Source organism: Dryobates pubescens, chromosome 29, assembly GCF_014839835.1.
Source record: "Dryobates pubescens isolate bDryPub1 chromosome 29, bDryPub1.pri, whole genome shotgun sequence".
In the NCBI taxonomy this organism is placed as follows: Eukaryota; Metazoa; Chordata; class Aves; order Piciformes; family Picidae; genus Dryobates; species Dryobates pubescens.
Genome location: NC_071640.1, coordinates 6,496,237 through 6,518,447, shown reverse-complemented (window position 1 = coordinate 6,518,447; position 22,211 = coordinate 6,496,237). Strand labels below are relative to the sequence as shown.

General features: G+C 50.7%; 1 protein-coding gene across 6 annotated transcripts in view; it reads right to left on the bottom strand.

Moving 5' to 3' along the window:
• The window catches only part of MVB12B (multivesicular body subunit 12B), a 59,921-nt gene extending 56,329 nt beyond the window's left edge, over window positions 1–3,592 (bottom strand). For 2 of the 6 annotated variants that reach the window (XM_054174224.1, XM_054174229.1), the window contains exon 1: window positions 2,787–3,025. In XM_054174224.1, coding sequence (XP_054030199.1) covers window positions 2,787–2,849 — 63 coding nt within the window. In that variant the 5' untranslated portion in view covers window positions 2,850–3,025. Of the gene's footprint in view, window positions 1–2,786; window positions 3,026–3,208; window positions 3,323–3,483 lie in introns of those variants that run through there. The other 4 variants (XM_054174228.1, XM_054174227.1, XM_054174226.1 and 1 more) reach the window with 4 other exon arrangements.
• Window positions 3,593–22,211: the final 18,619 nt, after the last annotated feature.

The window sequence follows — 22,211 nt, the reverse complement described above, 5'->3', positions numbered from 1 at the left end:
AGTATGTGCCATAGCTTTCTTCCCTCTGCCTTCATTGAATACCCTGCTTGAGGGTTCAATGGCCTGTTATGCAAACTGGAGTATGGGGAACTCTGCACTGTTCTGAGACCCCACAGGGCAAACTAGGTACAGGTGGCAAAGGAGAGCTAAGCAGGTGAGGACAGCAAGCAGCAATCTTGTCAGAAAGCCTCACAGGTACATTCCAGCTGTGGTCTCTGTTTAATCTGTCAGCACACCATGCTCACTGGTGCTCTGCTCTGGGTCCTCCACCTGTGAAGTACCAACTCCCAACACGCACACAGGCTCTGCTCCCCAAGAGATATGTACTGTGGAGCCCATGCCACCCTGGCAGTGCAGCTCCCAGCAGCTGCCTCAGCACCCCAAGCCCTGCAGAGACAGCAAAGACAAAGGGCAGTTCATCACCCTGGAAGGGTCTGTTGGGCAAGCCCATGCCCACAGCCACATACACCTCCCCTTCTCCCAGCAATCCCAAGACTGTCCATTATGTCCTTTTCACTCCCTCTCACCCATTTTCTTGCTACCTCATCTTCTGCCTTACTAGTTAATGCTAGACATAATTTTCTCCTGGCTTCACTGTCCATTCCAAGTATTCCACTGAGGTGACTGACCACACACACTGCTGGGCTTTGGCTGGGACACACACAGAGCAAAGGAACACATTTTAGGAAATGAATGTATTACTGTAAGTTTGTAGAGCATTTTTCCCTCTCAGCGTTCCTCTTCAACAAGTCAGACAAGCTCGAGAGCTGGTGGGTACATGATCAGATCAGGTCTGATGATGTATTTGCTACAGAAGCATCAAGCTGCCAAAGCAGGTCAAGTTCTGAAGTTAAACAGTAAAGGACTTAGAGAAAGAATGGTCTTATTGTTTCTTCTTTCAACCACAAGGCCTGCACTTTGACACTGACATGCTCTTCCCACAGACAGAAAAGCATGAGCTAAGGCAAAATGGAAAAACTTATCAACTACCTCACCGAGTTCCTGCACCCCGTAGGAAATAACCCCACCAAACCAAAGCAGACAGGCTGCTAAAGCCCTTGCTCACGCGCCTGGGCTATAGCTCCATCAGTGTGAGAAGGTGGTAGGTACAGCCGGCACAGCATGGGATGCTCAAAAGTTACACTGCAGTACTCTTCCACATGCCCAGTCCTCCCACCGCGTCCGGGAACAGGACGCAGCCCCAGCCAATTTTCTATTCCTGTTCATGCAATAGGATGTAGTTCCAATCAGAAAAACAGGAGACCATGGCAGGACACAGGGTCAGGGCCCTGGAGGGCTTTCTCACAAGCAGACAGAATTTCAGTTTCACATTTCGCCCCCCAAAAAGGTATGTCTGGAATCACCCCTGCACCCAGGCTCCTATCTCGAAACAGCTGCCCCATACCAGCTGCAAAACCTCTACAGTTTGTAGAGGCTGAACTGGATGGAAACAGGAACTTAAGTCACGGAATGGAGATCTTGTATTGCTTCACAGCACTTCCAACTATGGGCACACATTTGTGAAGAGCATCCTATTTCAAACCAAAATAGGTTTCCATACACAGATGACCTTACACCAGGGTAGCTGAATTTCAATGACATTCAGCTCAGTTATTTCTATCTTGACATACGTATGAACAAGCCCATGGGGGCTACAGGAACCCTCAAGCCAGGGATTCACTATGTTAGAGCAACACAGACTTCAAGACCAAAGCGTTGTGTTTAATTTCACACCTCCAGAAGCCTAAACTAAGCCTTCATCCCAGCATGCTGAGAAAAATCTAGCGGCTACCTTAGCTAAAAATTACAAAGATGGCATTGTGAGCCTGCCACATGACACACAGGCTCCACTGAAGTGTACATTAGCATGTTCTCATTCAGATAAAATAAAACACGAGACAGAGAAACCCAAGTTTCAGCCCGACCAGCCGAACACCTGCAGAAGCCCAGCATGCCTCATGTTCACCGAAGGGCTCTGCTTGTTACCATGACCAAGCTGTGAACATCTCAGCTCAAATAAAGCACAGAAAATGCTGAAGGTCGGTGGATCTTTAGGAACCTTTCCAGAAGCCCCAGTGAAAGCTCACAAGCCTCGGTAACTCAAGAGGTGAGCATTTAAAACACGGTATCGCTGCTCTGGCCAGCGCTGTAGAGAGAGCCCACATTGCACCTCCAGATACACAGAAATCTGAGAAGGGCTGAGAAAACAGGGCGCTGGAGCAACCCACGCTGTGAACAGCTGCAGCGAAAGACCACGCGAAACACGAGGTTTTGGTATTTTCTCCAACCAGTTAACACTCGTAGTAAGCTCTCGAGCAGGTCAAGGTCACCAGGGCTCTGCCCTACAGCTGATCACCGAGGGCAGCCCCAGCAGAGCCCTCTGGTCACACCTGAAGGACAACAGGGAGCCCAGGGCGAGTCCGGAGCTCGGCTGCTCGCACGCCGGGCTGCAGCGCTGCGAAGGCGCGGCCTCCCCACGACGCACGGCAACCAGCAACGGCCCGGGGGGCTCCCAAGGGTCCCTCCGCCACGGGCTCACCAGGGCGGCTGAGAGCGCAGACCGGGATCCAGGGCAGCTCCGAGTGGGTGGGGGTACCGGCTTCCAGCCCCGCCCGGAAACCCCAGCCGTGTAAGGGCCCCCACCAGCGGAGGGGCTAGAGGTGGGAAGCCGGGCCGAGCCCCGCTCCCAGACACGCAGACCCGCCGGAGCCGCGAGCGCCCGCCAGGCCCGGCCCCCCGTCCGGGAGCGCGGCGGCAGGGCCGCGCCGGCTCCGGGGACACTTAACTGTTGCCCGTGCGGCGGGCGGCGGGTCACGGCTCCCCCGGCGCAGGCAGAAGCAGCTCCTCATCGCCCGGCGGGGCCGGCGCAGCGCGGCCCGGCGGGAGGAGCGGCGGCGGGGGAGCGGCCTGCAGCCCCGGGCGGAGCAGCGCGGGGCGGGGAGCGGCGGGCAGGCCGCGGCCCGGCCCCGCACGGAGCCTTACCCGGGCGGGCGAGCGAGCTGTGCCGGGCCCAGGAAGCGCCGGGGCCGCAGAAACGCAGCTCAGCGCAGCCCGGGCTCCCCCCCCGCGCCGCCGCCGCGCAGGCCCCCGCCCCTCCGCGCCCACCCGCTGCCGGACCGCGGCGCGCAGGACCCAGAGCCCGCCCCGCCCGGCCCCCGCACCGCCCCGACCCCGCGGTCCGCCTTGTGCCCTGCCGCGGGGCTCTTACCGTGCAGCCGCGGAGCGCTGCCTCCCACCACCACTGCCCGGACACGGCCCCCAACAGAACCGGCCCCGCGGGCCCGACCGGCGCTCCGCTCGGCTGCTCCGGCCCTGCCCCACCCCCGGGCCTCCGCCACCCCCCAGCGTGCCCAGCAGCGGGGGGTGCCCCATCGCCGTCTCCTCACCGCGAGTTTCAGCAAACACGGGGCGCAGGGCTCAAGAGGCCGGCTCCCGCCAGCCCCCCGCCACAAAGCACTACACCTGAGAGAGAAAACGGTTCACCTCAAAACGGTTCCGCTCGGGTGGGAGCTCCTCCACAGGTTCTCCTGACCAAAGGTCTGCCCCAGCCTTCAGCCGTGGTCCTTGAGCCTTCAGAAGATGGGCCAGGTGAAAAAGTAAAAGAGCTTTTCCGCCATCTAGGTGATAGCAGCTGCTGTGGACTGATGAGGAGCAAGCTGTCAAAGCAAGCTACTTTTCTTGAGAAAACAGTCCTTGGGGTTAGGGGAGAAGCAGTTTCGGGAGCTACCTGGACTTCAGCAAGAGATGTGATGCTCTCTGACCACGTCCTGAAAGACAAAATGGTTCGGAGAGGTCAAGGTTTGCTAGAGTAACCAGAAGCCGTAAGTCCAGTTGCAGCATGGACCTGAGGGTCTGTGGAGGGCTGGTTCTGATCAACAGTATCGAATGCCAGTGATGAAATTGAGAACCCGCTTACTAAATTAGCAGGTGATGAAAATCACATCATAACTTGGAACGATAGTGTGGCCTTTAGTCATAATCACATGAACAAATCCTTCATCTGTCCTGTATTTCGTTTTGAGCAGTTTACCTCAAAGAAAGCCATCAATGATAATCTGGAGAGCAGCAAGACTGGTGTAGTAGTTGACATCAATGGCCTTTAGTGTAAGGCTGAAAGAGTTGGAGCTGCTAATCTAAAGAAAAGGGAAAAAAAAATCCTGGAGTGAAGAATGAACTAAATTAGGGAAACAAATGTGTTAATTTGCGGGTGGATTAAAGAGAACAGTAACCTGTTCTACCATGCTTTGTGACAGATAAAGAAATGATGGGTGTGAAGTTCGGCAAGAGATTCTGAAAAGGTACAGTGAAGAGTCTGACAACAGCAAAGAGTGAAACACATCCTGGGGAGTTTTTATTGATGGTCAAGTTGAAAATCCTCCTAAAAGCACTTAGCAGGTATTACTCAGTCGTTCCCTCAGGGCAGGGGCCAGCCAAGATGGTTTCCTGGGTCCTTTCTGGAGCTGGTTTCTTCTGTTTTCTGTGGCATGCTGCCTGCTCAAAGCCATGGTTTCCTTTGTGCTGGGAACACAGCCTGTGACATAAGAGGAAAAGGATCTCACTCACATGATGTTACTCAAATTTTCTCCTGCTCTTGTGCCCTGACAAACTCAGGTGTCATCTGAAGGGGTGGCAGATTAGTCTCTGTTTTTCTATTCCTTGTCTGATATTCTGTCTCTAACTACACCACTAATTCCCTGTGGTTTTTGCTTCTCCCATGTTCTTTTTGTTTTGATCATTTTTTTTGAGGAGCTGTGATCAGCTTATTCTGTTCCTGCATGGGTAACTGTTTGCTTCTTCCATTCTGTTTAGACTCTTATGTACAACTGAGCAGGAGCAGTTCAGCTTCTCTTTCCTTCCATGGGTATCTCCAGGCTGGTATCTGGTTCTTACTGAGGTAGGTAGGAGCTCGTCTGACCAAGAGTTTCCCACAGGCCCAGCAGTGGCTGCTGTGTGGTTGTTGAGGTCCCCTGAGTGCAGGGGAGTTCTTGGGTTTGATCCTCAGGGTCGTTCCAGCTCCTTGCTCTTCATCCTGGTGTGGTCAGACTTACTACCAAGAGAAACACTAGGATCTTTGCTCAGTTCATGTTTGAGAGGCTGGTGTGGAAAGCAACATACACATTAGTGGTTTTGTATTCCTGTCTGTGCAGAATGCACAAAGTATTCTGCAACAGCAAAATTCTGGCATCCTGCTTACTCCTGGATATAACCCTGGACTGGGACCAACTTTCCTCCTGTCCTGGAAGGTACTTCTCTCCAGTAAAGCATTTTAGAGTGGTGTTTGCTGGTAATGGTAGTAACTGGGTATTTTTAACTATGGCTCTATTCTCTCACAGCTCAGCCAAGGCTTTCTGCCTTCTACCACATACAGCCCTGATGGCTGGTACTGGCTTCTGGGTCCTAAGATTGAAAAAACCAACAAAACCAAACAAAAACCAAACCCCAACATATATTTGGAGTGATAAGGAATACAATGCATTTTTTTGATTTGGAGAGTAATTTAGAGAGAAGGAAAGATGATGCCTGGTGGAAATGAGAAATATATGTCCCATACATAATATATGCCCCAAATGCCCTATTACAAATACAACAAGATTTCCTGAACTGGAGAAGTTGTTACACATTACAGTGTGCTAATGCTCCCCCATGGAGATGCTGATACTGAGAGAGTCTTTAGTGTAATAATATTAAAAATCCTCGAGTTTCAATAAGATCCTCCCTGCTACCATGGCGGTAGGAAATGAATTGATTCCAAAGGAAGGCTCTAATTGCTGCTTAGTATCCACAAAATATTCCAAGATTCACTGCAAATATATCCCACCATGTCTGTGGCATGATCTGTAATAATGGTTTTTGGGGTTTTTTTCCAAAGAGACAGTCACTTTCCAGCACAGCTTAGCTGCTGCTTCAGCGTTACCCTCCGAGAAGCTGCCCAACCACCTCTGCCACAGCTTGTAGCAAGCTCTTGGGCTTTTGCCCATGGAGACCTTTAAACCTTGGCAACATTGGTGTTGGATGATTGGTTGGACACAATGATCTTGAAGGTCTCTTCCAACCTGGTCTATTCTATTCCATTCCATTCCATTCCATTCCATTCCATTCCATTCCATTCCATTCCATTCCATTCCATTCCATTCCATTCCATTCTGTTTGGAGGCTGAGGAGAGGCACCACTGTGCTCTTGCACAGAGTGTAAGCCCAGGCTCTGAATCAGCAAATCCTTGCACACTTGGTATTAGGTATATGAATAACTATAGTGGAGTTGGTTCATCTGCCAGTGTAAAGTTACTCAAAAGCATTAAGTATTTGCAAGTGTAATGTTCTCTTCTGAATATTTTACATAAATCTTTTTAAAGTGCATTTATTTCTTTCTGTTTATTCAGAGCATGTTTTTTCTCATGAGCTCTGCAGTCACGTACACTCTGTCCAGTTTGTACCAGTGTCTTGTTTTCATGACACTGAATAGGAGGAATTTAAGTCCATCCTGGCTGGAGCTGTGGCTGAATGAACACAGCTCACTCATCCCTGAGTGGATGGATGCCAGAATTTGCATCCTTCAGAGCTGTGTTCCAAATAAACGTGCGTGCTAGCCAGATTTGTTAGCACTGCAAGACACACTCTGTTTGTGTCACCCTGCTCCATTCAACCACAGCAACATGACTTTGCTGGAAGGATGGTGGTAGCTGGTGCCATTCTTCAAGGCTTGATGCTGGGGACAGGACAGCTTTGCACCTCACAGTGGGTCATGGTGGTGACAAAAATGCTTGAAAAGCCTTTCTAGAGCCACTCCAGAGCTCACCTCCTCCTGCACTGGCCACAGAGGGGTCCTGCGTTCTGCATCTGCTGTATGGGGCTGTGATTGTCCTTGCACATGGGCAGAGCCCATGTCATGGTGTCTCCAGCCAGAGCACCTTGGGGGAGCAGCTAAATCTGCTCCAAGGTGAGAGGATGGACTGAGGTAAGAGATTGCAGTCGAGCCCCACCACTCTCTTTATGTTTTAAGCATACTGTAACAGCAACATCTGTCTATTCGCAGATGCCTCAGAAGAAGAGGCCCAAACACTTCCAGCAGGACAGAAACAATACAAAGAGTCCTCATTTATTATAAGCAAAATCTGTGTTGAACTGCAGTCTGCACCCCTCCCAGCTTGATAGAGCACAGTGTAGGCACTGGGTGCTGCATTGGTGCCAGGATGGGGACGTGCAGTACTTCAGCCTAGCACAGTGGCACTGCCCCAGCTCTGCTTCACATGCTGCTCTTGAGGGCAGCAGGAACTCCTGGCAAGCACTGGCCAGGTTTCACCATCAGAAGGAATCTCAGTTTGCAGAGGGAAACACTAACAGACCTAAAGGATCCTGCATCCTCATCCTGACCATAAGCTCAAGCCCTTGTTTGTATAAAATCCTTTATGTTGCAGGAATTCATCTCTCTCTGTAGCCACATTTAGTGTAGCTGTGAAATCCTGCTGCATGGACCATTTTTTCTATGCCTGCTTTTAGAGAAAAATCAGATCAGTTTAATTTCATGCTGGAACTGCAGCAGGTTGAGGCTCAGCTCCTGCCTGGCTTTAGGGTTTTCTGGAGCTAGATTTAACCTGCTGCTTTATGAACCAAAATGTCTCTTTGCAGCCACAATTTCCCTCTGCATTTCCAGTTTAAATATTGATAATTCTAAAAGGAATGAGAAGATTCTCACATCTCCTTTAATTCAGGCTCTTTAGGGGGCTGTCCATACACATCTATCCCAGATCACTAACGCATCCTGAAGGACAGCAATTGCCATAGAGAAAGAGGGAAGTGTGCAGCTGCAGACCAAGTCCACTCTGAGAGGGCTCTGGGTGGTTTTGTCTCTGGCAATACCCAGGCAAGACTCACCAGAAACCCTGAGAGTTACTGAACCTACATCCTTCTGTCCTTAGCAATACCCAGAGCCTGGGGCATGGCCCTGTTATAGCAGAAGATCAACGGCTAGAGCTAAACCTCCACTTTTACAATAGCAGCAAGTTCTTAAAGCAAACAAGCTCCCCCTGAAGGTTTTTTATAGACCTGCAAACGCCCCAGCAGGCCCCTGCTTTCTACTGGGATGTGTGGGGGTTGCTTTTTAATAAAGAGATCCTGAAGCATTTCAGGTAGTGACATGATTCTGAGAAGAGATGCAGCAGGGTTATTTTGGGAACTCACTGTAGTCAGAAACCCCCAGATCACCCACCAGCTTTCACAGCATTTTTGCATTTCATTTTACTTTGAGTTTAATCTTTTGTTCCTGTTCAACAAGGCTGTCTAATGTTTCCTGCAGGGAAATAACTCACTCTTTTACTATTGCAGTCTTCCTCATTTTTGGCTGTTTGATATACCTTAGTGCCCAAGCACAGCTCCTCATCACCTGGACCCAGCACAGATAGCCAGGCAGATACTTTGCTTGAAGTCTAGCAGTCCTCACCTCTGAGATGCATTTTCAGTTCTTTGCCACTGTGGCACTGACACTTTGATCTGTCCCTTTTGGATTTGCCTGCCCATGACACAGAGGACTTGACTTCAGCCAAGGTTAAGACATCCTATCTGAATTTAAGGTGGAGAGGGAAGTGGTACACAGCATCACCCCATCTTTAGGTTTGGGGCAATGCACACAAATCTCAAGTGGCAGCCTGGAGGCCTGAGCCCTTGGCTGGCAGCACAGCTCCCAGGTCTTCTGCCTACCCCACAGCAAGGATCTCCTGACTGCTAGCCTCAGCCTCCCTCTCCCCTCCAACCATAGACCCCAAGGAGCCAGGCTGCTCCAGAAGGAAATAATTCAGCTAGGATATCAGCATGGAGAACAGACAGCCACACTTGCTGAGTGATGTTTCCTTCTTAAGGTTTCTGTTCTGACATCTGTCCTAGCTGGGGGTAGGAGTACCACCTTGGACCTTGAGGATTGGTGGACTTAAGCAAAATGGAAACAGCAGGTTGCTTGCTCCTGTGTTGGGTCCCTCATGTTGCAGCTCCTTCTGCAGCTACCACCGAGTCCTGAGGAGATGCTGCAGCTCACACAGGAGCCTGCTGCAAAAGGCAAGTGCTGTATTTTGTGTTCTGAGCCCCAGGTCAGCAAAGCACTAAACTCAAGCCTTCAGTCTCAAGCGTGTGCTTAGGCAGCCCCTGAATTAGAGGAATGAGCCTGCTCATCTGCTTGTTGCACTCAGCCTCAGCAGCAGTGAAGCCACTGCCACCTCCCTGCTTCAGCAGGGACTCACAAGAAGGACAGGTCCCTCTTGGGAATGTGCACGACTGTAGGACACACTGGATTAATGCCTGCACTGTCATCACAGGCAGATGTATTCAGAGCCTGGCCAGGCACTGGGCAGAGATGAGCAAGGAATTGGAGCTGGCTGTGCACAGCAGGGGCCTGGGCTACCAGCAGTGACTCTTCTCCCTAGAACGGATCATCAGACACTCCAAAGTGCCATGGGGGCAGAGGAGGCACTCAACCACTTGCACAGGTCAGTGCCCTGCTGGCACCTCTTTCCAGGACCTTGCATGGAAACCAGCTCTGACTGACAGCCAACTTCCTTTATTTCCCATTCAGGAAAATATTGTTTGCAAGTGTGTTCACTGCTTGGAGCATCACACTCACAGGGCTTGAGTGAGCAATGCCTGGAAAGTTACCAAAACAGCCTGTGCAGAAAATTGTTCTGCACTGTTGTTTTAGGGATCCACTCTGGAACAGATAAAGCAATCTGGAAAAAGCACTATTTCTGGATTTACTTCTTGTTTACCTTCCTATCCCATAGTTATTACTAAATAGCACTGATGCTGTATAGGTTAAGTCCTCACATCTCCATTTCAGTTATGATATACACAACACCCATACACACCACCACTCTGTTAGTGGTAATGGCAATTCACATAGAACCCAGTGGCTGCTCTGGCCAGGGCTGGCATTCAGCCTCACCCCTGTGAAGAAGTTCACAACACTCCTCATTTGAAAAGATGGTCCAGGAGGGACTTGCACCAGCCCCTTCCCATAACAGGGAAAACAGAGCCCAAAGCACCCCATAACCTGCCTGGGTCACAGGAAGCCTGTCCTGACATGCATGGGGCACTGGCAGCATTTAATAGCACAAGGCTGAAATCTGTGTTCATGAGCCCCATTTCAGGGTCCTGCAGCCAAGACCAGCCCCATTCTGCAGAAACACTCAGGACTGAGGCACAACTGTTGTTCCACCCAAATGGAGGGCAGAAAAAAACCCTCCATGTGGCTTAATTACCAAGGAGAGCCACACAGCCAGATTCTCAGATTATGAATAATAGCCACAGTGAGATGGAAACCTTTGCTTGAATAACTTTGAATGATGAACACATTTGGGGAAATAATGTTTTCTTTACAGACCTCTGACAAAATGCTACTGCTTGCCTTGCTTTCTCGCCCGGGGTGGACACTGTCCTGCAGTGCTGCCCCATGTCTGTGCCATCCACTGCTGCCAGCAGGGCGGAGGGAGCTGGACCCAACAATATGGCAATTCCTGCTCTGCCAAGGTTTTCCCTGTGGATCGGTGCAGGGAAGATCCACAGATGATGGCTCTCAGGGCTGTGAAGCTGCTGTCCCGGGATCATGCTGGCAGCAGGCAGTGTTCAGGTGAGGAGGTGTTTGCTTGGAGGAAAGCCAGCCAAGCAGTTAATGGGTAACCATTTGACAGGCAGCGCTGGGAACTTGATCAAGGTTCAGCTGCCCTTGCAAGACTTTCTAGGTGCAGACCCTTCTCCATTTAGCCATGCAGGGCCCCAGAAAACACAACCCTTCAGACTTCCCAAAGCAGGGCACAGTCAGAACTCTTCATTCTTCTGAAACCAAAAGAAATAATTCATGTAAGAGTTAAGCTGCCAAAGCCAGAGAATTAATGCCCCCATTCCAGCCCAAAGTCGTTCTCCCTGCCCTGGTCTCACCACTGCAGCACATGCAGGAGCGCAGCAGCACTGGGTAACAGCAAGGCTCTCATCCCTCTGTTGCAATTCCCAGGCCAGCTGGCACCATTAGACGCTGCTGCTTGGCTCCTTGGCTACTGCAGCTTGTGCATATTAGCACCCCAGCGAGTTTCCCATCCGTCTGACAGGACTCAGTGTGGAAAGCGATGCCAAAGTCAGTTTTAAGTGGACAATTACAGTAGCACTGGGGGATCAGAAAAATTGCAGTCCAAATATCCTTAATGAAGGGCCAGCAGGAAAAGAGAGAGCCTCCCCAGCTTTACCTGGCTGTCCCCAAACAAAAGGACACTGCCCCAAGGGCATCACAGCACCCTTGGGTAAGGACAGGATCTGTCCATATGAATTATGCAACTGAGGCTCAGCACCAGAATTGGGAGTATGATTTCAGAAATGAAGTCTCCATGGGAAAACCCAAACCCACTGTGGCCAATGGCTGAAGCAGAAGCCCTGACTTTTCAAAATGGTTCTGAATCTCGCCTCCTGCCCAGGCTGCTTTGGTGATGGCAGGAGAAAGGTTGCATGCTCAGGATCTGCTTAGTATTCTCCAGGTTTACCAGAGCTTTAAACATCACTTCTGTAGGATCTGCTTAGGAAAAACCACTTAACAACCCTTACAAGGAGGGAGATAAAACCAAAAGGAAGCACATCAGCCAGTTCCTTCATAAAGATTTCTCATAGCTGGGAAGTACAAGAGGATGAGTATCATGTGATGGGAGAATCTACAGATCACCCAGCATCACTAATGAGAAGCTATTCTTTGAATACATAATTTGACATTCCATTTTATTTTCTTTCCAGCCTTGAGTTTACTCCTACATAAGTTTTAAGGGTTTTGTTTCACAATTGCAGGCCTGTGGTTCCCTCAAAGCACATCCCAATAGTGCAGACACTTCTGAAGTGGGACCTGCTCCCCCAGGAGAAATCATCATTTCCCTGGGGACCAAAGGGAGGTTCAGGCAGCCAGGGTGGCTTTGTTTTCAGGGTGTGCAAAATGCCTCAACAATGCAATAATGAGCTGACATTAGAATGAGAAGGGCTCTTACAGCTCCATGCTAGCTGAGAGGATGCTTGTGTCAAGCATAGCTTTCATATGGAAAATGGTGCATTTTTACAATGTAAATATTCTAAGAAAAATACTTTGAAAGAGAGGGAAAAAAAAAATCCCAAACCAAAACTCACCTGAGTTTAAAGGCCTCTTCCCAGAGTTTCTTCCTTTTTGCTCAAAGATCTCATTGCAAGATGCTCTGCTTCCTCCATCTCTTGGGTAATTGTGCAGTTTGTTGTAGTAACTTCTCTGGTATTTAATTTCTCAGCTCTTCTATTCCTCTCATGGTTGCTACCCTGCCCTCCAAGGTGCAGAGGAATTTGTGCCTCGGTGCTGTGCCAGCCTGGATGCCCATGACAAGCACCAGCAAGCACCTTCCCAGGGCTCAGCTGGGTGTGAGCAGGTCCTTCTGCCCCAAGGGGACAGTAGCAGAGTTCCCAGCTGCAGCAAGCACAGAGAGTGCTTCTGCAGGCTCCTGCATACACACTCAAGCTTGTGCACACATGTGCAAACATGCACACATGTGGAGGTGCTGGGGCTCTGCCAAGGCAGCAGGGCAGGGACTCCACCAAAAGCCTTCATGGTCCCAGATTCAGGCAAGCAGAGCAGCCCAGGGCCAGGGTCAACCCTTCTCCAGACCATCCAGCAGGCTGATGAGATGACAGAGGTCTGAAACTAAGCTAGGAAGTCAACCCACAAGTCAGGTCTAGTGACTGCTGGGCCAGTCTATGGGGCCATGCAAGGAGCAAAGCCAAGCCAGTCTTCCATAGGATCTACAGAGCATAAGCTTGAGCCTCTTATAGCATAACTCAGGTGGGGGCTGAGGGCCCAGAGCTGAGTTTAAAGGGACACTCAGGCCCATGGCGAGATGGGGCTGGTCAGGGCCATCAGGGCAATTAGTACCCCAGGCTCAGGGCAGAGCTTTCCTGAAAGGTTTTACTGCCTTTTCCTTTCCTTTTCATCTCCCACATGTATGACAACCTGTGCCCATTCTCAGTGGGACAGAAGCTTCTGGGTGTTGGTCTGACAGCCCACCAAAAGAATCCCAACTACAGCCATGGCTCAGGGCATCCTGCCTGCACTCTCCAGTGACACAGTGACTGGAGACCCTGACCTTGTGTCTGTAATAACCACCTGAACCAATAAGAGACAAAAGTTTGTGAAGTCCCCTTCTCCCTGCCCGGGCAGCTCACATACCTTGACAGCAGGAGAAAGGGCTGAGAAATGCCTGGTCCTGTCCTGCCCCATGTATCGCTGTTTTCATCTTAAAAGTGACAGTAAACCAGCATCCGCATTACGGTGACATTAGCAGAATAGCTGCCACAGGCTTGCCTCCTGCTTTATGCTTTTCAGGCAGAGGCCAGCAGCAAGAGATCAAAAACCTGTTTTTATGTTGCTTCAGAGCTGTGTCGGCTCAATGAGCCAACAAACCCTGCAGCGCCGGCGCGCGTCCTGCTAGCGCTGCTTAGCACTTGGAGCACTGAATTATTGACAGGATGCTGCTTGTGAACCTGCAGCACTCCTGACCCAGATACTCGTCGGCACTAAACCTGGAAGACAGAAGTCTCCAAAATGTCAAATTTGCTGAAATATTCATGCTGTAAATACAGATGGTATAAAATCTCCAGCTTGCCTCTTTACTGATGTCAGCTCCAGCCCTGAACGCCTCCAAGTTACAGCTGCTTTATTGAATTCAGAGGCAACAGTGAGGAAGGTGACAGTGCTGAATGGGCTTTAGGTGACACAAGCTCCTTGCATATATTACTGCTTCCAAGCAGAAATGGTCCTCACTTCTCTCTCCACTCTGACACAATATTAACTCTGCTTTCTTCATTGCCCTGCTGGAAGCAAGTCAAAGCTGCAGCATTATTTCCATAACAGAAGGTTCAACAAGCAAATGGACATTAATCCTGAATAATGGACCCAGCATGTCAGGGACAAGCCTCTCCCACTTCTGAGGAATGCAAAGTCCTGGAGAAGGCAGGGGCTGCTGGCTCAGTCTGGCAGGGTCCCTGGCCAAGGTGAGTGTTTGAAGCAGTGCAGCACAACTGTGCTTTTGCAGGAGTTATTTCAGCCCCTGTCATGGGAGAAGAGCCTCTGTCCCATCAGGATTGATATGAGGGAAGCTCTCTGTGAAGAGCCATCCAGGATCCTGCCCTCTGCCTATATTTTGACCTAGCTTCTGGAAGAGTATCTGTAGTCACCTTGTGGTCCTGAGCTCCACACGCTGGGTCAGCAGTGCATGGCACAGCAGTGCTTTCCCTCTACCCCAAAAACATAGAGATGCATCTCCCTCAGTGGCCTGACTCCCACCATCAGTCAGAAAGCTCCCACTCAGGTGGAAGCATGATTTTTCCTAAACTCCATCATCAACTGACAAAAAGGGGTGAGGTGATTTTGAACTTTGTTTAGAGTCTGCATTTTCCCTTCCTGCTGCCTGAGCATTTGGGAAGGAGAAATAGTGGATCAAACCCATATCTGTTACAGCAATATGGGAGATGGGCCAGTCCCAGTTAGCACTGGAGTCATGGGAGAAAGCTCTATATAGGCAAAAATGCCTTCAGTGCCTAGCCCACGGTGACTTAATTCCTTTTACAGACTGTAGCTTGACCATACCAAAGGTGGATCTCCACAACCTAGTTCATACTGTGCAGAGGAACTCACACCTTCCCACTGAGGGTAGGGGAGCATCAGGTGTGGCCATCAGATTGAGGGAGGGGATTCTGCCCCTTTGCTCCACTCTAGTAAGACCCCACCTGCAGTGCTGAGTCCAGCTCTGGAGTCCTCAGCACAGAAAAGACATGAACATTGGAGCAGGGCCAGAGGAAGCCACAAAGATGATCAAGGGCTGGAACTCCTCTGCTGTGAGGCCAGGCTGAGAGTTGATCAGCCTGGAGAAGAGAAGGCTTCAGGGAGACCTTGTGGTCTTCCAGCATTTAAAGGGGCTAATGAGAAAGCTGGGGACAGACTTTTGATCAGGGTCTACTGTGACAAGACAATGGGTGATGGTTTTAAGCTAAAAGAGAGACATTCAGATTAAAGTGAATGAACAGATTTTTACAGTGAGGGTGGTGAAACTGGCACAGTTTGCCCAGAGGTGGTACAAGCCCCATCCTTGGAAACATTTCAGGTCAGGGCTTTGAGCAGCCTGCTCTAGTTGAATGTGTCCCTGTTCACTGCAGGTGGAGCTGGACTAGATAGCCTTTAAAGGCCCCTTCCCATCCAAACCATTCTGTGATTCTACAATCATGATGTTGTCCACACTCACATGAGCAAAAGTCAAGCTCATTCCCCCCAGATGCCAAGGGGAGATGAAAGAATCACCAATTCCTAGGAGACAGCTTCGATGGAAACGATGCTGAGCAGCAAACCAGAGGCTGCTCCTACTAAGCGGTTTCCCATGTGTGACGAGGGTGAGCTCGTGCAAGGTGAGGGATGCACATCTACCAAGAGGGACCTCCTTGCACATGGGTCATTCCCCTTCACCCCTGTCAACACCCACAAGGACTTTTGCAGGCATGAACGGAGCACCCCATGTGCAAAAATATCCATGGGTGCCTGCACAACTAGGACCCTGGTCCAGTGGTGCACGAGGGGCACAGCACCACAAGAAGCGGTGTGAAACCTTCCTGTGCCTGCAGGCGGAGGGTACAAAGCGAAGCGCTCCAGCTGCCTGTGCCTTGCTGCCCTTGTGCAGTTGTCTGCCAGTTGTGTGTGCCGATTGCTATGAATGCCACCATCTGGTGTGCCACGTGGACATCATAATCTTTTCTTAATTACATTAGCAGTGCAATCAGTTACTGCATTACAAGGCCGGCGATGAGCTTTTAAATCTTGGTGGAAATCATAAATAATTGCACTAAGTACCAGGCGCCAGATGTGAGTGCCAACTTCAGTTGCTCTAGATAAATAGTAACCTTACAACAGTGTTAGATAACGGTCCAGTCACTGCTTTTCATGGCTTAACAGTGGCTGCACTCCCATTTTTTTCCAGGCAGGCTCTATCCCCAGTGGTAGATTATCAAAAAAAAAAACCCCACCCCACCCCACAAACAGGATTTTTCCAAGTGTTGAAAATAACAGCAGCACGGAACATATCTATCTTCTGGTTTAACATGGTGGAGTGGGTGGGTTCCAGGCAGCCCCTCATGCCACTTTTGAGGTGGGATGGGGGCCAGCTGAAATCCAGCAGGTTGAGGAGACACCTGGATGGACAGACATGGTGATGGGCTATCCCTATCTAGCAGCAGTTGCAGTGGGAACTGCCCCACTGGTACATCCTAGGGCTGAGATGGGCTGGCCATGGGGTAGAGCTGCTGGGGCTTGCCCCTGGGACAGCTGAGCCAGGACTGTGCACCAAAAAGCCTGATTTGGGGAATTTTTTCTTTAAATTATTATTTTTTTAATAAAAAGATGTCTGAATCACTGACAACCTGTATTGCCAACTTCTTTGCAGTGAGGAAACTCACTGAAATGACCCTGCCCATAACTGACACGTGAGCTGAAGGAAGAGCCTTCACCACACAAGCAGAAGAGTCTCCTACCACCACCTGCAGCCCCAATGGGCTGCCATCCCTGCTGCTGTCCTGCTCCCAGCGAAGCACATGGATATCTGCCAGGAGGTTGGCTTTGCCATGGCCACCCATGTCCCTGTGGCCACCCATGTCCTTATGGCCACTGCAGCAGCTCAGCCAGCAGGCAGTTAGTAGGAATTGGCTCCTTGTCCATGGCGGTGGGGTTCCCAAGCTGCAACCACAGCTGGGGAGATCAGATGCCATTCAGAAACCACCCAGTGCCTTTTACATCACCTGGGAGCTGACATCTACCTACACGTGCCCAGCTCTGTGCCAGCCCCACTTGCACCCAGCACAGCCCCAGCTGAGCCAAGGGGACTGTCACATTTTCAGCATTGCTGTGAGATGGCAGAAAGTGGCACGGCGTGGCAGTGACGATGCTGTTGGCGTGACATGGGCAAGGCCCCAAGGGCTGCCGTCCCCCAAGGATGCTCACCCCTCTGCAGCATCCCAGGGGCTGCAGGTGAGCCCCATCCAACAGGTCCCATGGAGAGAGCACACAGCAGCACGTCGGGATCCATCCTGAAGGAGAACAGGAGCCGATACCCTTGCAGTGTTTAAATAAGCAAAGTTTTTGTGCAAAGCAGAGGTTAATGTACTTTATTGTTCAATGTCATGTTTATAGTGGATTGTTGGAGGAAAAAAATGTGATTAATTGCCCAGAAACCCACGGATCTACAATTATTTGGTTGTTGTGAACAAATAAAGGGCTACAGTATTCATCATATTCAAATGAGGCAGTAAAATAAATGATGGCATGCCGTTTATGAACAAAACCTAGCCGTGTTCCCTCACAATCTGAAAATGTACTCAAAAAATTGTAAATGAGATACAGCCATTGTCGAGGGCTCACTGGTGATTTGTCTTTGTGTAATGTTTTGCAGTGCTGACCCATCACTTGCCTGTTTTAATTTATGTCACAATATGCACCTTCATTATGCACTTTATGAAAACGAAGTGCCAATTTGTAATAAAGACTTGTTTTCAATGAAATCTCCTCTTTTTGGTAGGTGTTCTGCTTTTCATTAGCACCCATTTCACCAGGCCTAGTTAAAGAGCACAGGTACAGACTAAATATGTCCGATCATTCATCATAATTTTGCTTTCCACTTTGTCACAGCTTGGGTATTTAAGGAAGATAGATGATACAAGATGTTGTCTCCTTTTCAGACTCTTTATGCTCTGGTAAGTGTGTCCGATGCAGAATTATTTTGCCACTTTATTATTTTCTAGTGAGTGTTTGTCACAGCCTGCTCAGCCTCTCAGTGCAGTGCTGGTGTTTGCTGTCACTCACTGATGTCTTGCCAGCTGTGGCAGGGCTTGGGCCAGCGCAGTGTCCTTGCTCTCAGCAGCTCCATGCAGAGCTCAGCCCAGCACCATGCTGCTGGTGGTGCTGCCTGACCACTACAGAAGCCAAAATGTCAGTACCTTTTCCTTGGGGACTTGTTTCTTCTTGTCTTGGGCAGCCACATGCAGGTGGCACTAACACTTTCAGACATCTCTGCCTGTTTCGTGGTGCTGGGAGCTGCCTGCCCAACCTTGACCCATGTCCATCCCATGGACATTCCATTGCCCACCCCACATCTTGCCCAGTTGCCTTTTGCTGTCCAATGAGCCCTCATCATTTCGTGCTTCTCTGGCCTGACTCTGGGCCACGTCAGAAGTCACAGGTGATGAGATTGCTCATGGTCTTCTCCTTTCTCCAAGGATGGGCACAGGTGCAATGCGCTGGGGTCTGCAGTTTGTGCTCTGTAGGAACAGGGCCAAGGAACTGCTGGGTGCCAGCACCAAGAGGAGTCACTGTGATGGCCCTCAGGCTGGGTGCCTCAAGGCCAGGCACTGCGATGCTGACAGCAAAGTGTGGCCATCACCCAGTTCTAGGTGCTTCCAGGAACTGCTGAGGCTTAGCCATCTCTGGCATGGAAGGAGGCTCAGGACACACACCAAAAACATCTCCCCATTGATACTGTTCTGTCACAGCTGAGCATCAATGAAGAACTGAAGGGCACTCCCCAACTCTCTGATCGCTCATGCTGGTTAGCACCCTCAAATGGTGGACCCAAATCCTTCACCTCCCTTAGCTATCTCCAGCACTTAAGGAAGCAGCAGCTGGCTTTGCTTTCTGCTCCTTGGTGGACAATGATCATAAAGAGGAGGGCAAACTCATCTCTAGGCTGCTGCACCAGAATGAGTGTCCCTGACTCGGGTGCCCAGCAGCGCTGTGTTTGGAGCAGCTGGTGCCACTGGAGCACCACAGCCACATGCCTGTGCCCTTGCGCCAGCCTGTGAGCAGCCATCCAGAGCGGGAGTGCTAACGAGCTAACAAATGTCTCACAGGTTTTGATAATGAGCGGCACACCGGAGCCAAAGCCTTGCTCTCATTGCCCACACCTCTCTTTGACTTTGGCCCGCACCAGTGTCGTTGCACAGCCCCTGCCCATGGACCAGGACTGGGTGCATCCAGGCACAGCACAATCCAAAGCCTCTCCCATCCACTCAGATCAGGAGAAGCTCTTGGCCTCAGCTGCTGAGCAGTGTGTTGTGCACGGCGGGAGCCCAGGAGGATGGCGGCTGTGGATGTTGCCTGACGGCAGGGCTGGCTCTCCCCCCGGCTGGCACACAGCAGCAGTGGCACAGATGTGCGAGCGCAGATAGAGCTGGTGAGCAGAGGTGCCAGGAGGCTGGTGGCTGTGCCAGGGCTCATTGTGCTGCTGCGGAGGCAGCCCAGGCTGCGTGGCTGGCAATCAGCTGCATCCAGCTCGGGGTAGCAGCCCTGCCTCTTCCCAGTGCAGTCCCAGCGGCTGCCCGCGGCTTTGTGTTTTTAATCTGCTTGTCACCACATTCCTCTGGTCCTTCCCAGCTTCTGCTTCCCTGGCATGCGTGCACAGGCTCGTCAGGTCTCATGATGTAGTACCAGGTATTTTCACCCATTCCTGCTAGTGCCAGAGCCTTTATGTTCCAGGGACCTTGACACTGCACGTACAGTGGCTCTCCCCAGTCAGCAGAAGCAGAAGGGGAGAGAGCTGGGACTCCCTGAAGGATTCTTTTCAAGTCTGGAGCCCTCCTTGATATTTAGATGCTTACCAGCAGATGCACAGGCAGTGCCCCATAAGTCCTGGGCAGGGAGTGGGGTTTGCTGTAATACATTTTGCCATTGCCCATATGCACTGGGTGTGCAAAAATGGAGTTTTGTATTTAATCTCCTGAGTGTGTCATGGATGAGCAAACAGAGTCCCACCAGTCTAAGGCAATCCTTGAGCCAAGAGGCACTTCAGGATCAAAGGGCTGGGCATTCTTGTGGTACTTGTTGGGGTTCCCCCACCACGCCCTGAGCTGGAAGTGCAGGCTGGGTGGTGTGAGGCAGCCTGAGGGAGAGCTCTGCCTCCGCTGCAAAGGTGACAACCACGAACCCCCATGGCCTGGGCTGCTCAGTGAGAACATGGCTATGCATTAGGACAGGTGTCATACTGGGAATGTGTCTGGTACCAACTTCCAGTACAGGCCAGCTCCTAAAGCTCCTGCAACTCCTTTGTGAGCAAAGCACAGCCTGTATGAATGTGTTAATTCCATTTCTAAAAGTGAGAAAAACCCCCACCACCAGTACAGCTTCTAGTTCTGCTCTTTAAGTATCATATAATTTAGATTAACAGATATTTTGCAGATGCCACTGAACTTGACAAGATATAATTATTTTTAACAAGAAAAAGTTGGTTTTTTTGACTGCTCTCTGAATGCAGGGCTGTTCCCAAGCAGTGATCGTGCCGTGCATTGTGCCAGAGAGAACAACTCGTGTGGCAGAGCTGTAGAGGCTCCTTTTCTATTTGCATGGAGTATTTATGCTAATATTTGTGACTTCCAAAGATGTCCTTGGAAAGGCTGCGCAGCTCCTTTCAGAGCTGAAGGCTCTGAGTGTTTTAGACTGGTGCTGTTTTTGCTCCTGGCTCCCAGTGCCACAGATGGGCTTTGCACGATGGGCACAATGAAACCCTGTCAGCAGCCAAAGTGATAGCTGGGCAGAGCCTGCAGCTCCCGTGAACGAGTCACCGGCAAACTAATCCCGACCGAGGACAGAACCGGGAGGGCCGGGAGAGGCGGAGGGAGGGAGACACAGGGGATAGGGAAAGGAGGTAAAAAAGGAATTGCTGCCGCGCAACACGTCCGTGGATGTCCCACACGCTGTGCCATGCACGCCTTTGTCACACCGTGTTCCCCAGTGTCCTCGGTGCTCGCCGTGCCCCTGGTGTCCTGCGTGGTTCCGCTCCGAGAGTGGCGAGTATCTCCCACCAGGTGGCGCTGTCGGGAGTCACCGTGTGTCCCGTGCTGCGTACCCCGGGACCCCCCGCACTCACCTCGGACCATCTCGGGACACCTCCAGACCATCCCGGGAACCCCAGATCTCCTCCGCGCCACCTCAGACTCATCCGGGCCTCGCTGAGATCCCTCCCTAACCACTCCTCGGGACACCCAACACTTCTTCAGAACTCCCTCCGACACCCTGTGACCCATCTCAGACCCCCAGCCCTGTCCCAGTGTTGCTTGGCAGAGCCCCTGGGTCTGGGAAAGCGGTCACCTCCCTCAGCTCTGTGGAGAAATCTCAGCTCAGAATTTGGGGACAATAAACGGCCAATTAAAATATCCCAGTGGAAAAGATCAAGGTCTGTAGTAAAACAGAAGAATAAAAATTATGCCCTGAGAAGTCAGGCCAAAAGTATATCATGTTGGACAAGACAAATTTGATTTCCAAATTGTGGCTGATCCTAATGAAAATCCAGCCTGTGATTTGTTCACAGCTTCACAAAGATGCTGGGGGAAAGCCACTGTGTTGCCCTCTCTCTGCCAGCCTGTTTCTCAGGAAGGTGGGGTTGAGCATATGGGGTATTTTTTCATGAGGACCACCGGAAAAGCACAAGCAGTGACATCTCCCACAGCGCAGAGGTGATCCTGGAACAGGCAGCTTAAGGAGAGGTTTTCATTTTCTGCAGCTCACCTGCAAGATTGCTTCAAGTCTTTTGCATTTAGATCTGTCTGTGTAACAATCCCGATGAGTTGATGAGAGGAAAAACCAGCCCTTCTAGAGGAGAGACAGAGCAAATACCGGGATGATTCCCAGAGGGCAGGAGAGAAACGGGGCCATTCCCACGCCCAGGAAAGTTGCAATCAGCAGCAAACAGAAATAGTGAAAACCAGCTGTAGACTTAGGGCTAGTACACGAGCAGCTAAAACTTCCTTTATCACCAGTGCTCGAGGCACATCCCAGTCAGTAACAACACCAAAATGATATTTACTTTTGCCATGGGAATGATTACATATAAAAGCAGCAAAGCAGGAAGGAGGAGGAGCAGTCACACATCCCTGCTGCCATCATGAGTCACCCTGGCCCTGGATCCCCCAGCTCTGCATCAGCCTCCCAAACTCAGTACCCATTCCATCCCATCCCCTGCAATCTGCCTGAGCACCTTCACTGTCCCAGCAGATGCCTGGAGGTAGAAATCTTTTGCCTTCAGTTCAAGAGGAGATTTGATGTGGCACTTGGTGCCATGGTTTAGTAGTCATGAGATCTTGGGTGACAGGTTGGACTTGATGATCTTTGAGGTGTCTTCCAACCTTATTGATTCCATGATTCTATGAATAACAGG